General features: G+C 34.6%; 1 protein-coding gene across 1 annotated transcript; it reads right to left on the bottom strand.

Annotated features, from left to right (window-relative positions):
• Positions 1-12800: 12800 nt before the first annotated feature.
• LOC102816332 (olfactory receptor 2T33-like) lies at positions 12801-13739 on the bottom strand. Its single transcript, XM_006877077.1, has one exon. The coding sequence runs from the start codon at positions 13737-13739 to the stop codon at positions 12801-12803; it is 939 nt and encodes a 312-aa protein (XP_006877139.1).
• Between the last annotated feature and the right edge of the window lie 2824 nt (positions 13740-16563).

Below are 16563 nucleotides of genomic sequence, written 5' to 3'. Positions count from 1 at the left end.
AACTAAGCTCACTGATGAAAACTTGAAAGTCAGTCACTTTGTGCCTGTATAGACACCCATTTTTGATAGCCAATGTCTCTATATTTCCTGTTCCTATCAGCCCAGTCTACTGAGAAAACAAACTTAAGCCTTGGTATGAAGAATCCTTCCATTTTGGTTGGAATATTAAATAACTTATTCATAAGCAATGTTCGAGTACATCAAATTGTAGCAATTAACACTTATTCATAGCATCAACCACTTTTATCTTCATCTGGTCAAGGTCTGATCAGTAAGACATACAAGAGTCAAATGGGTAATAGTTACAAACTTGGTAGTTTATGGATGCCTTTCCAACTTCAAACCAGATGGCTGCTTCACTCTCAGCTATAGCTACCCAGTTGATAGGTCAGTGACCACTGGCTGGGAAGTTCACATGTCTCCCTAAACTTTGCTCTGATAACCTTTAATCTAACCAATTCCTAATTTGGGGCAGTTACACTTTTTTATTTTTATTTTTACCAAATTTTACTCTCTTTTCATCCTATGAGTAACCATTATCAATGACTTATATGTTTATTACTCTGCATAAAATATGCTAGATGGTAAACCTATGTAATTGCTAAGATAAATGCATAATAACCAAGTATATGAAAGGCTACTAGAGACTGGGAGAAGAGGGAAAGAGAAATTATTTTTTATGGTGTATTGCCAATCAGTTAGGAAGGACACTGAGAAAATTTGGAAATGGGAAATTATGATGGCTATTCAGCATGGTGAATATGATTAATGTGACTGAAAAAAAGGTTGAAATATTTCATGTTGTTGCTAAATGCTGTCAAGTTGGTTCCAACTCATAACTACTCTGTGTAGGGTTTCCTAGAAGCAGCTGGTGTGTTTGAATTGCCAATCTTGTGGTTAGTTCATATGATATTATACATCACTTTAATAAGTAATGTCAAATAAATTTTTCTAAAATGAAAACATTTTGTTATGTAATTAACACTAAAAATTTATTTTAATATAGAAGGCAAAGAAAGTGTCCACATTATTGAAAAATAGTTGATTTTAAATAATAATAGCAATAATAAAGTAAAACAATACAAAATAAACAAAAAACTGGAAAAAAAAGATGATTATAATTTAAATCCAACACAGCAACTATTATTTGAACAACTTATGATTGTTAAATTTACCTGATAAATATAAGCTAATATAGCTTAAATTTATTAAGCTACTATAACTTAAATTTATGAGGTAAAAGAAATAAAACAACCTAAATGATTGACAACTTCATAGGATAGTCAAACACATAGGATGGTTGGCTTAAACAAACAGTCTCTAGGAATATGATTTGTGATCTATACTGATTTTCTTACATATTGTCTATGATTTTAAAGACCCAGGGAAAGAAGTAATTAAAGAGATAATGGCAGGACTAGAAACCCAAGGTTATTCCCTCTGTGTTCTATAGGTTTGGCTAAGGAATCATACTGCTTGGATCCACTAAATGAAGCATGGAGCAATCACAGTTTATGGGCTTGTCACCACTAGCTGAAATTAGCCTTTCCTATCTTCCCCATATTATACACAAATTATAAATTTTGCAATATGTGTAGTGACCAGAGAACAGGTAGAATATTCTCACTATTCAAACTCATTGGTGGACAGTCTTGGAAACAGGCATTTTGTAAATTAAAGGTTGTTGTTGTTAAGTGTTGTCAAACCTGCATAGGGTTTCCAAGTAGCATATGGTGAGCTTGAGTCACTGACCTTGAAGGGTTCAAGGTAGGCAATCTTAACTCTGAAGCTATGGAAGACAGGCAAAGGTACAGTTCCTCTTGGAACCCTTAGACTTTTTGATGTAAAAAAAAAAAAAAAAAAGACTAATACTATGATAGTTGTTCTGTATTCAGATAATACAACATCATAGAATTCTTGATTTTCCCATGGAAATTCTCGTATATGTTGCTTTGATTGTTATTACAGTAAAAGAAAAAAAAATGAATTTTTTGAGGAGAAAACTAATAGTTAAGTGAATTTCTCCCCAAGGTAAAAAGTCTAATGAACTATGATAGAAGATTAAACAGGTCACAGAAGTTTTAAAAGAGTTTTTGACAATTATGATGGAGGTCAATTGTGTCTGGCAGAACTGAATAAAGATGGAAACAGGTCCACTAATTCTCAGGGAATACAGTAGCTCTTCTACAAAGAAAGCAGAAAATTAGGTATCTTTAACTTTTAATTCATATTGATGATGAGTTTTCTAGGAAATAAACACAAAAACAGGAAGAAGCACCAAAATTACTTTAATCTCAAGTGATTGAGCTAAAAACAAAAACACAAAACCTTAAAGGAATCTTAAAAGACCTAGAACACACTTAGTAATAGATAATTAACTGTTTGGATGACAATATTTAGTTTCAGAAGTGTCTGAAACTGGTTGTCCAGGAAAATACTGAGAAAGGAAGAGTCAGAAAATGCAGGACTAGAAAAAGGGGCTTGTAAATTCCATATGACTAAGGAGTTTACAATTCCAATTAAGTGCATCCAAATAAAGCAACCAGGAAATATGTATAATCTTAAAGAAAAACAATATCATATACAAGAAAAAATTTTGATGAAGAAAATTCAAAAATGGCTGCAACATACATTTTCAAGTAACTTCCAGAAATTCAAGCCAGTTTTAAAAAAAGAATAAAGAACTAGGGCTATCACAACTGATATCAGGTAGATTTTGGCTGAAAGCAAGGAATACTACAAAGATACTTACTTCTGCTTTATTGATTATATGAGGACATTTCACTTTATGAATCATCAAAAGGTATGGACATTCTGAAGAATGGGTATACCAGAACACTTAATTGTGCTCAGAACTAACATGTACATAGATAAAGAGGCAGTATTTGAATGGAACAGGATATAGTGAATGGTTTAAACTTTGGAAAGGTGATCATCGGGTTTGTAACTTTTCACACTACTTATTCATTTTGTATTCTGAGCAAATAATCTGAGAAGCTGGATAAATGGAGAAAAGATAGAAATTAGCAAAGACTTTGTTTTGCTTAGATCTACAATCAACACTCATGGAAGCAGCAGTAAATAAATCAATCGACATATCATACGAGGCAAATCTGCTACACAAATTCCTTTGTTCAGGAGCAAAGATGGCAGTTTGAAGACCAAGGTGCACCTGACCCAATCCATTGCATTTTCAATAGCCTTGTATGCATGTGGAATTTGGACAATAAATAAAGAAGAACACAGAATAATTGATGCATTTCAGTTATGGTGTTAGAGTACAACATTGAAAGCACCATGGACTGCCAAAAGAACAAACATATTTTTCTTAGAACAAGAAGATCCATAAAGCTCCTTAGAAGCTAGGATGCCAAAACTTCATCTCAAATGTTTCTGACATGTTACAAGGAGCTATGAGATCCTTGACAGCACTTAGTAACAACAATAATATATCATATAGAAGTGTGTTTCTAAAAGGTCATGGAATATGAAAAGGAAAGATAATTGAATTTTACTATGAACTTTTTGAAGTCTATGTGTGTTTGTTGTTATTGTTAATGCAGTTGAGTCAATTCCAACTCATAGAGACTCTGTATAGGGTTTCCAATGAGCAACTGGAATGCTTGAACTGCTGACCTTTTGGTTCACAGTCCAGTGGTGATCCTAGAGTGCCACAGCCAGAGCCCTGGATGTGTGAACATTTATCTATTTCATTAGATTACATATGCAGACAATATTATTTCAACTATTTGGTCCCCTTTTGCATGCATATATTTGAAATGCAATATGACTTATTATAGATATTTGAAGCATAAAGGGTTATTCCACATGATAAGGACAGGATAAAGAATCTGGCAATGTAATTTCATATTTAACTCAATTAATGTTAATTTATTTAAAAAATAACTACAAAGCAAAATTCAAGACAATGGTATCCATATACACAGATAAAGTTAGTAATGTGTACATTGGTTCTTCTTGTTGGTAGATGCCATGGAGTTAGATCTGACTCACAGGAATCCTACGCACAACAGAGTGAAACACTAGCTGACCCTGTGCTATGCTTACATTTCTTGCATTGTTTGAGCCCATGATTGAAGTCACTGTCAATCCATCTCATTGAGGGTCTTTTTCTTTTGCACTGGTTCTCTACTTTATCAAGCATGATGACTTTTTCCAGAAAGTAGCCACTCCTGAAAACATGCTCAAGCTACATGCAATAAACTCATGTCATCCTTGAATATAAGTGGCATTCTTGTTGTATTTCTTCCAAGATCTATTTGTTTGTTCTTCTAGAAGTACACATTAGATCCATTATTCTTCATTAATACCATAATTCAAATGCATCGATTCATCTCATCTTCTTTATTCATTGTAGAGCTTCGATATAGAAGACAGCCTAGAAAAGTATGTGATATACATTTCCACTCTGCCATGTATGGTCATTATGAGTAAGAGTTGACTCAATGGCATATAATAACATTGTCACTATTATCATATTGTGATTTTCTTCAAATGGAAAATCAATATCTCTAAAGAAGAATTTATGTTGATAGGATAATACATGCACACCTAACCAGAGAGATCATATAATAATGTTATCAATGAAATTCATGCACTAACCACTAAAGAAAATGATGATAAAATAGAAGAATTCACCAAATTTTTCAATATGAAATTGATCAAATATACAATTAAGATGCATGGATAATTATTGGTCAGTGGAAACAAAGGTTGGAGACAAAAAGGAATGATCAGTAAACGGAAAATACAGATAATTTTATTGAAGATAAAAATACTGGTTAATGGAGATTGCATAATGGAATTTGGAAAAACTGATGGCTTTTTCAATACAATCATAATATTTCAATAATATAAGGGATTACTATACACCCAGACCTCATGTGAAGGAATATACAGGAATGAAATAGAATATATTTATGGGACAACACAATGGAGAAGCCCAAAACCATCAGCATAAACAAGGCAGGGGACAGAATGCTGAATACACCACCAATTGCTCAGATACAAGTGGAGACGATAGCTGAAGAAAATTAAAACAGTCCCATGAGAGCCAAAATCTGATCTCAAATACACCCCACCTGAATTTAGAGATCATATCAAGAACATATTTTATGTATTGGAAACCAATGAATGAAGACCAGATGAATTGAGTGATGACACAAACAGCATTATATGAGAAGAAAGAAAAAGATCATTGAAAAGACAAGAAACAAAGGAACAACCAAAATGGATTTTAGTAGAAACTCTGAAACTTGTTTTAGAAGGTAGACAGCCTAAAGTGAATAGAAAAAAAATGAGTAAGTAAAATCACTGAACAGAAGCTTTCAAAGTGCAGTTTAAAGAGACACAGTCAAGTATTATACTAAAATATGCAAAGACCTGGAGCTACAAAACCAACAGGAAAGAAATCAGTCAGCATTTATCAAACTGAAAGACACAAAGAAAAAAAAACTCAGCTTCAAAATAAGATATTAAAAGATTCTTCAGGTAAATTATTGAATAACGAAGAAAGCATCAAAAGAAGAAAGAAAGAATACACAGACAACGTATGAAACAGAATTGGTTGATGTTTAAACATTCTAAAAGGAACCATGCAGCGAATAATCAAAGGTATTAAAGGAAGAGCTCCAGGCAGAATTGAAGGTATTGTTTAAAAACAGTGCTCCAGGAATTGACAGAATACAAACAGAAATGTTATAAAAATTGATGCAGCACTGCAGGTCCTCATTCGTCTGTGCCAAGAAATTTGGAAACAACTCTTAGGCCGGCCAATTGGAAGAGATCCACATCTGTGACCAAAGAGAGGAGATCACACAACATGCTAAAATCATTAAGAAATAATATGAATATCATGTACATGTAAAATGTTTCTAAACATAATTCAAAATCAGCTACATCAATACATTGACAGGGAACTGCAAGAAATTCCAATCAGATTCAGAAGAGGAAGTGGAGCTAAGGATATTATTGTTGATGTCAGATGATCCACAATCAGCCTTCTTGGAAGAACATTCAATAATACATGGTCTATAAAACACAAGTAAACATCCATGTATGTAGATTGTGAATCCAAGCAAAATGAAGTATTTGACAACTGATTGTAAACCATTCAATATCTCCTTGTTCTGTTCTAATGACTACCTCTTGGAATATGTACAGATTCCACATGAGCAAAATGAAGTGTTCTGGAATTCTTCAAGGTGTTATCCATGGCTTATCATGGTCCAAAAACAAAAGCAAGTGCAAAGTCAATAAAGAGTAAATAACATCTCTCTCGTGTTCTCTGTTTCATGAAAATACACCTGATTCCACGTCTTCTTAAGAATATGGCTTGAATTTCTAACAGCTCCCAGTTAATGAGCTATTGCAGCAGTTTTTAAAAGTGATCATCAGCAGAATTTTACTTTCGTATGAAAAAAAATAATTATATTGTTCAATGATTTCCACATTCTATTGGCTTGTCACTCTTTGTGGCAGAGTGTGTCATTAGTATTACATCTTTTCTCATTCTTGACACATGCACTCTGAAAACTATAAATTATCTTTTTAATGTTGATTTTACCTTTAATATTTTGCATTTATAAGTGATCTGTACTATTATTTATTTGAAAATTATTCCTACGTATATATACCCCTGAATAATTGTTACTAACATTTTACATTGCTTGAATATAATGTTCATCATATGTTTGTAATTAAGTTTCCTCTTGATTATCCACTTGATTTAATTCATTATTTTTCCCCTTAATATTTTTGCTTACCATATTTTATAAATTTAATATATCACCTTCTGATAAATATGTTCTTAAATCTACTCTGGTGGCAGAAGGAAATACACAATGAAGTTTCCATAACTTTTTTTCATGTATCAATTTCATTCACTAAGAGAGAAGATGTTTGTTGTTGTTGTTGTTGTTAAGTGCCGTCGAGTCGGTTCCGACCCATAGTGACCCCGTACAGGGTTTCCGAGGGTGTAAATCCTTACGGGAGTAGAAAGCCTCATCTTTCTCCCGCAGAGCAGCTGGTAGTTTCGAACCGCTGACCTTAAGGTTCGCAGCCCGATTCGTAACCACTACGCTACCAGAGCTCCTAAGAGAGAAGATGTTTAGTAACTGTGTTTTCTTCATGAAAATAATAAGCAAGGTAAACAATTCTTGACTTATCACTGCTGTCTAGTGGCATATTTAGCTCTTCCAGGATAATTTATGTGAATCTTAAATGATGTATGTTTCTCAAATCTCTTTGCTATTGTGCCTTGTATATTTAAAAATTAGTTTATTTCTTAAATTTTCTGTCATCCTATGTGTTTAAAGGACCTCTGGCAGTGACGGTGCACCTGACCCAAGCCATGGTATTTTCAATAACCTCATATGGATGCGGAAGCTGGACGGTGAATAAGGAAGATCGTAGAAGAATTGATGCCTTTGAATTGTGGTGTTGGAGGAGAATACTAAAAGTGCCATGGACTGCCAAAAGAACCAATAGATTTTGGAAGAAGTGCAGCCAGAGTGCTCTTTGGAGGCCAAGATGGCTAAACTTCATCTCTCATACTTTGGACATATTGTCAGGAGGGAACAGTCGCTGGAGAAGGATGTCATGCTGGCTAAGATGGAGGGTCAGTGAAAAAGAGGAAGATGCACAATGAGATGGATTGGCCAGGTGGCATCATTGATGGCATAAAGTGTGGCAGCAGTAGGGAGGATCGGACATTGTTTCGTTCTGCTGTCCATGGGGTCGCTATGAGTCGGTTCCAACTTGATGGCACCTGACAACAACAACAAAAATTATCCTCAAGGTCAACAGCTCGAAATCACCAACTGTTCTGCAGGAGAAAGATGAGGCTTTCTACTCCTGTGATGATTTACAGCTTCAGATCCTATTCAGGGTCACTATATATTGGAAATGACTCAACGGCACACAAACACCACCACCACCACTACCACTGTGAATTTAGATTATAATATAAAATTCACTAAGTAATTTTCCAGCAGTCCTGGTGTGGAATTGTGGGACAAGGCCTGGACCACAAGATAGGCTTGAACCATGACATTAACGATTAGTTGGAACCAATACAATGGTGCTTATCATTAACAACAAGCCAATTTTCTATCCAGACAGTGACTACCATTAATTTTGATTACCATGATTTCCTGTCATGATTTTCTAGCCATGACTTCATTTAATAGACATTCTGAAAAAAAAAAAAAAAAATGATGTCTTGTTTCTTCATATACCTCAGCCATTTGGGAGTGCTCTGTGCTTTGCACGTGAATAATCTAGTATCTGTGCATTCACAAAGCTAAAGTGACTCTCAGAACTAACATGAAGTGGATGACTGGGTCATATTCACCACTAAAAACTCTGTATCACCAGGTGAAAAATTAAATAAAAATATAATAAAAATAGTTTATACTTATGAACATAAAGTCTAAACTGTTAGTATACTTCTTAAACATCCTTATACACAGTTACAAGAAAGAAAGAGCATTTAGCAGTGGTATGCTTTGAAATATACTCCATTTTTCTATTATGACTAAAAACTGGTCAAAGATGTATATTGTGTAATTTAAAGGATACATACATTTAAAGATTTGGCATCCATCACAGAAGAAGAACTGACTAAATAATCAAATGATTGAACATAAAATTTACATTATATAAATATGCATTCCTCTTTTTCATGGATCTTAATCATGCTTAAAAATAATGTTCTCTTTTCTCTTTGGGTTTGAATCTTACAAATACAAATATTATTGCTATGAAACATAAATCAAAGACTGTAACTATGTAGAGTATAACAGTTAGAAAAATGTTTGAAGAGCTACTTTAACATTTAACTACTGCATGATATTGAAATAATCTGTACTTAGCAAGTTTCAGTTTCATCATCTAGAAAAGAGAAATTACTATCCTTAAATTTACCACATACGATTTCTATAAGCGCACAGAATAATCTAGAAACATTTTTGCTTGGTACATAACAAATGATTAGTGCTCAAAAATGGTAACTCAAACAAAGGTCAATTAATTTAATGTTTTACTACTTCTTGCTATGTTGATTCATGTATCTAAGACTCTCCATGTGGATTATTATTGAGAAGTAATTCATATAAAAATAAAGCTGCTTAAAATAATTTGATAAGTTTCAGTACATTCTTAGTATAAAATTGGTCAAGTTTTAATAAATAAACCTGGTTTGATAGAGAAATTTTGGTTTCTATTATATCTCTATGTGTGTATGTGTAAGTATATATGTAACAAAACATTCCATTTCTAACTTACTTGCATGTACAATTCTGTTGTTATTCATAATATGTGTCACCACTATCCATTTCAGTTATTTGCCATCAAATGTAAGAAAAACTCAGTGCTGTTGAAGCAATAACTACACCTTTTTACATCCCTCCTACTCAAAGTGTCTAGTACTACACCATAGTCTCTAATTAAAGAGAAATCAATAAATATTACTAGCAGGTTTCCCATACATACAAGCATGAGTTCATTCCAAACAAAACATTTATAAAAATGTCTCTGTGATGAATGGCTGAAGAAAATTTCTCTCAGTTGTGGTTGTTGTCTAGTGCCATTTAGTTCTTTTGGACCCATAGCGACCCAGTATTGGGTTTTTGAGGAACACCTGCTGAGCTTGAACCACCCCATCATGTAGTTCCAACCAACCTTGCAGCCCAGTGCATTAACCCATGGTCCCACACCAGGAAAAAACAAACAAAATAACAAAAATCCAATAACAATAGTGAAATTCAAAGCAGAGAGCTCTTGAAATTCAAAAGGTTAGGATGACTGGTTTTGGCTGCTCAAAATGGACAGTCTTAATATATATATTTTTAAAGAATACAGGACAATGAGGGGGATTATTATGAAGAAGTCTTAAAAACAGAAAACTGCATTGGTAAGAAAAAAATCAGGAAAATTTGCTCCTAGGAAAATGTACTTGATCATACTTTGAGAGTAGCAAAGGCTGTCCGATAATAATTTCATTGGCTATCCTGCTGCTGCTGTATACTGCCAAGCTGGTTCTGACTCAAAAGCAGCCACATGTAAGGTTTCAGAGGCTGTAAATATTTACTGGAGCTGAAAGGCCAATCTTTTAACCATGGAGTGGCTGGTGAATTTAAACTGCTGACCTTACAATTTTTAGCCCGAGGTGTAACCAACTACACTACCAAGGCTGCTTACATTAGTCCTGATGCTGCCCTTCAGACTTCTTCTTATTTCAGAAAATTAGAGTATATATAAAAGGCACATTATTTGAGTTCTTTAAAGATCCATTTGGTATAGTGTAAATTAAAGAGTCCAGAATTTGGTGTGAAGAGTTAGACAAATGGAAACAAAATTTTCAGAATTGTATAAACTTAGACAAAATACACGTTGAAAAATAGTGTTTACACTGTGACATTTTTATTTAATAGTAGCTTACTATGATTTTGTATCATTATTTTTTTACTTACTTTGGTACATTTGCCTAATCAAATAATCTCTTGAACTGGACCAATAAACAACATTCTTATCAATGGGAAAAAAATTGAAGTTGTTAAGGACTTCATTCTTCTTGGATCAACCATCAAAACTCATGCAAGCAGCAGTCAAGAAATCAAATGATGGATTACATTGGGCAAGTCTGCTGTACAAGACCTTTTTAAAATGTTGAAGAGCAAAGATGTCAGCTTGAGGACTAAGGTGTGCCTGACCCAAGCCATGGTATTTTCAATAACCACATATGCATGTGAAAGCTGGACAGTGAATAAGTAAACCATAGTAAAATCAGTGCTTTTGAGTTCTGGTATTGGAGGAGAATATTCAAAGTGCGATGGTCTGCCAAAAGAACCAACAGATCTATGTTGGAAGAAGTACAACCAGAGTGCTCCTTGGAGGCCAAGATGGTCAAACTTCATCTTTTATACTTTGAAAATATTGTCAGGAGAGTCCAGTCGCTGGAGAAGGATATCATGCTTGATAAGGTGAAGGGTCAGAGAAAAAGAGGAAGACCCCAAGCGAGATGGATTGGCAAAATGGCAGTATCATTCATTGGGCTCAAACGTGGCTACAATTGTAAGGTTGGCCCAGGATCAGGCAGTGTTTCGGTTTGTTTTGCATTGGGTCACTATGACTCAATGGCACCTTACAACAACAACAACAACTTGACAGTACCTAAGATCAATAACAACAATGACTACTGATGAGACAGGATTCCAGACCATTTCTGAGAAACTGAAACTTAGATAAAGGAAAGTCCCCAACGCCTCCAATAGAAAACGCTGTGTGTGGGATGACCCTGCCTGTTTCTAACCTGCTTCACCTTCGTTCTTCTGTAAAAGGACATATCTTTACAGACCATAACTAATGAGGCATCCCTCACCCCACCAGTTGTCCTTCCTGGTAGCAACCCTATAAAAGTCTTTGTAACTCCAAATGTAGGGGCTCGATCTTTGGATGTGGATCCACTGAGCTAGGTGGTGGCACAATAAAACCCTTCCTTTTTGAATCTGCATATTGTTTGGCAACTCCTTAAGCAGCTCCAGTAACACTGATGAAGTACTGGTGTGGCATTATAGGATAAACACTGGATTTCTAGCAAAAGATTGATGGTTCAAACCCACCACCTGCTCCTTGGAAACCTTATACAGGATGCTTATGAGTTGGAACTCACTTGATGGCACTTAATAACAAACAATGACAACGGTGGGTAAGTATCTTTTTAATCGCTTATTGGTACTTTCTATTTCTTCTTTGGTGAGATGTCTATTCAAGTATTTTGCCCCTTTGAAAATCAGTTTTTTTCACATTTTTTTCTGATAGTTTAGTGATACTTTCTATACGCTGTTCTTATTGGCAACGAATGGGTTCTGATCCATAGTGACCCGGTATAGCATTTCTGAAAAACAGCTGGTGTGCTTGAATCACCAACCTTGTGGTTTAAACAGACATAGCAGTCCAGCTCATCAACCCACAGAGTCACATCAGAGCACCACTTTCTACATATTGGGTATCAAACATATATTCAATATGTTATTGTTGTTGTTGTTGTTAAGTGCCGTGGAGTTGCTTCTGACTCATAGCGACCCTGTACAGGGTTTCTGAGGCTGTAAATCTTTACAGGAGAAGAACGCCTCATCTTTCTCCCACGGAACAGCTGGTAGTTTCAAACTGGTGACCTTGCATTTCACAGCCCGATTCGTAACCACTACGCTACCAGAGGTCCTTATTCAATATGTAGTTCTCCACAATATTTTCCTCCAATCTGTACATTGTCTCCCTGCTTACTTGACAAAGTTCATTGGTGAAAATAATTGTTTGTGTTTGTGGTGAAGTTCTAAATTTTTTGGTTTTGTTTCGTTTTTGTTACTTGTGTTTTTGTTCTTCAATCCAATAATATTTTTATTCTGTGAGTAATGATATTATATGATTTTGAGAATCATGGATTTAAAAACTATAGTCAAATGTCTATTGTAATGATATCCAAGAAACTAAGCTCAAACATGTATTTCATCAATTTTTGCATGTTGTAGTTAAGTGCAATCAAATCAATCCCAACTCATAATGAAACTGTATAGGATTTCTTAGGAGCAGCTAGTAAGTTTGAACAACTCACATTGCAGTTCAAACAGAAGTTGTGGTCGAGTGATTATACTACAGTGCTATATACCATGACTCTATTTGAAAATTTTTAAAAGATTATTATGAAATGCACAAAATAGTAGTATTATTTGAAATTCTTACAATTTTGAGAATAGATAACCATACACAATAATGTAAGTTTATTGAAGTTTTAAGTTAGCAAGGTTTCCAAGCAACCTTTTCAAGGCTGTTTTTACCTCATTGTTCCTCAGACTATAGATGAGAGGGTTCAGCATAGGAGTGAAAATAGTATAGAAAGCTGACACAATCTTATCATGATTAGCTGATCTGTAGGACTTAGGCCTCATATAGATAAAAATGGCAGCCCCATAAAAGAGTCCCACCACAGACAAGTGTGATGAGCATGTGGCAAAGACTTTCTTGCGGGCTTCTGTAGAACTCATGTGAAGAACTGCAGTTAGTATAAGACTATACGAGGTCAGAATGAGGGAGAAAGGTACCAAGAGCATTAACACACAACAAACGTACATGACATATTCAAAGACTGAAGTGTCAGTACAAGCCAAGCGCACCAACATCGGGGCCTCACAGAAAAAGTGATTGATTTCATGAAAATTGCAAAAAGGGAAACTCAGGGTGGTAACTGCCTGCATGAGTCCATCAGCTGCTCCCATGAACCAAGACCCCATAGTCATTTGCAAGCACCGTTGCCAGTTCATGAGGGTAGAATATCTTAATGGGTGACACACAGCTACATAACGGTCATAGGACATGGCTGCCAGTAGGAAACACTCTCCACCACCTGTGGTGAGTAAAAGAAAGATTTGTAACCCACAGCCTGCAGGGGAAATGGACCTCTTGCCTGTTAGGAAACCAGATGCCATTTTAGGCACAATGGTTAAAACCAGCATCACGTCCATGAGGGAGAGTTGGCTCAGGAGAATATACATAGGTGTGTGGAGCCGGTGATCTCTGTGAATTAGTAGAATCATGAGGGCATTGCCAGTCAGAGAAGCAATGGCTATAGTCAGTACCAAAATGAAGAGGAAGAGATGGGGCCTTGTGTGCTTAAAGAGTCCTAGGAGAATAAAATCTGAGGTAGCATTTCTCTTCTCCATGGTTTCTACTGGAGTGACACTGCATATGGAAAGGGAAATGAGAGGGTTTCCATTATTTAAAACTCTTAGTTTGAATGTATAAATTTCTGAAAATATACTATACTTAAAATCCAGGGTAGTGAGCAAAGCCATAGCCGACCTGTTAAGATTTTCTACCTTGGCCTATCATTCTAATTCTCAATAGCTGAGCCTTCGTATATCTTATATGTAGTCAGTAAACACCTGTATACATGCAAGTAGATTTAAGCTTAACTGATGTAAACTAGAGAATAGGACAAAATAGATCAAATTAAAAACTGAATAAAAAAAAGTGTTTTCCATTTTAATGACTAAAGAATAATACAGAGTTACCTTTGGCATTTTCATTACAATTGTATGACTATTTTTATGTTATTATTATATATACTGAAGGAGCTACAGTGGCATAGTAGGTTATACATTGGGGTCCCATCTGCAAGGGATGTTTGAATCTACCAGATGCTGTACAGGAGATTTAGTATGCTTTTTGCTTCCATAATATTTAAAGGTTTGTGCTCCCTATTATAGGGTTACTATAAGTTGGAAAGGACTCAGTAGTAATGGTTATTATACATACTGTAGGAGAAAGATGAAGTTGTAGGCCTCCATGAACATGTACAATCTCAGAAACCCATGGGAAGGTTTTTATTTGTAGATTCGCAATGAGTTGGAATCAATTCAATAGTTGTGGGTCTTAGTGAGTCATTATATATGCTGATAATAAAATTAATCAGTTTTGGAAAGAAACTAACAGATACAAGTGTGTTATTTGGATTTTTTCAAAATCTAAGATAATTTATATTCACTATTGAAATTCTGAAAAAAATTCTCATTTTTGTAAAGGAAATATATTTTGTAAAGTCATACATTATGTTAAACAAAATCACAGAGTGTAAGAGGTGATTAAAACTAAATAAAATGTATAGTTTGAAGAAGAAGAAGAATCTGATATGTAATGGATGAAAATATTATGTAAGTTCTTAATTTACTTATCTTTTAAAATGTAGATATTCTAGTACATACCTCCCTGAAATTAATTCTGTGCTATTCAGTCTTCATAATAAGAAGAACATAAAGTTTCTTTCTTTAACTTTCTAGGACTTGTTGTAATGAACCCTGAACCCTTTCAAACCCAACAGCTGTTTGCAAAGAAGACATAAATGGTCCAGATCAAATATAAAATGATAGTTATAATAGAAATTATTGTATAAAAAGAAGAGGAATGGTTGTAAAAAAGGAGCTCTGGTAGCATAGTGGTTATGGATCAGACTGCAAACCTCAGGGTCAGCAGTTCAAAACTACCAGCTGTTCTGCAGGAGCAAGATGAGGCTTTCTGCTCCCGTAAAGATTTACAGCCTCGGAAACCCTGTACAGGGTTGCTATAAGTTGGAACCGACTCCATGGCACATAACAACAATAATGTGTTAGATGATTAAAAAGACAAGAAAACAATAATTAAATTATTTCATTTCCACACAGCATAATTATCAATAACAAGCTAAGTATCAAATATATTTGGAAAAACAAAAGACAAGTTTATTTAAATTTCTAAAACTCCAAAATTATATCCAGACTGCCTTTCTGGAATTGTTTTTTATTTTTCCATATATAAATATATATATTTTTGTTGTTAAGCACTGTCGAGTTGGTTTGGCCCATAGGGACCTAAGGTTCTGAGAAGTAGCTGGTGAGCTTGAACCTCAAACGCTTATGTTTTAAAATATAAATCTTCTAAATAGCTTGTTTAAAAAGTTAAAATATTTCTCATGAGTCAGAATCAACCAGACAGCACTGGCTTTATTTTTGTATATGAAGAGTTTCAAAATATTTTTACAACATTTTACATATGAAAACATAATTTTTATTCAAAAATTTTATTTGCCAACTTAAATCATATGTTTCCATTGCTTCCCGCATAACAAGCAGCATGGAAATTATAGCATGAAATTCCAAATTGATAATTTCACTTAATGCTGAGAAAATGATAATAAATCTGTAAAATATCTAAATCTAAAAGATCTTGTTTTAGAATTTCAACTGGCACAAAATTCCATAATAAAGGCAATATCTTGGTGGTGGTTGTTTAGGCACTGGAAATCCAGGAAATAAAGATAGTGAACTTTACCTTACCAAGTCTTTTCTAATCTTTGTTAATTTATTTCTCATTTTGGCTTATATAGTATTGTATTGTGTATTGGTGGTTGTGGCTATTTACTACTTATGTTGTTGTTGTTAAGTGCCATTGAGTCAGTTCCAACCCATAGCAACCCTGTATAGGGTTTCCAAGGAGCAACTGGTGATCTTGAACCGCCAACCTTGCAGTTCAAATGGCTCTGCAGTCTGGTGCATTAACACACAGTGACACACCATGTGCATTTCCTTTAGGAACAAATATTCTACAGAGAGAGGTACATATGTAGAAGATGGAAATAGACATATACACATCTATTAAAAAGTCACAATTTTGACCACGGTTTTTACTTTAAAGTGAAAGGATAATGTATAAATAGATGGATAAATCTATATTATCCTGTGCTGTGAAAAATTATGCTGTGTATCGGGACAAATGTGAGGGCACTAATTCAGGGAATACACAGAATACAAAACATTTTGAAAACCACACAAACAAAAGTAGACAAAAAAGATGAGTGGGACATACTAAAAATTAAAAACTTATGTGCATCAAAAGACAACACCAGAAGAATAAAAAGGGGACCCACAGAATGGTAAAAAATATTTTGCAATGACATATCAGACAAGGGACTCATTTCCAAAACATTTAGGAAACTACAACACCTCTGCAAGA

The sequence above is a fragment of the Chrysochloris asiatica genome, unplaced genomic scaffold (assembly GCF_000296735.1).
Source record: "Chrysochloris asiatica unplaced genomic scaffold, ChrAsi1.0 scaffold00441, whole genome shotgun sequence".
NCBI lineage: Eukaryota > Metazoa > Chordata > Mammalia > Afrosoricida > Chrysochloridae > Chrysochloris > Chrysochloris asiatica.
This window is presented reverse-complemented; position numbering and strand designations above follow the sequence as displayed.

Coding starts and splice junctions, on each gene's coding strand:
- LOC102816332 (XM_006877077.1), bottom strand. CDS start 13,739: ATGGAGAAGAGAAATGCTACCTCAGATTTTATTCTCCTAGGACTCTTT.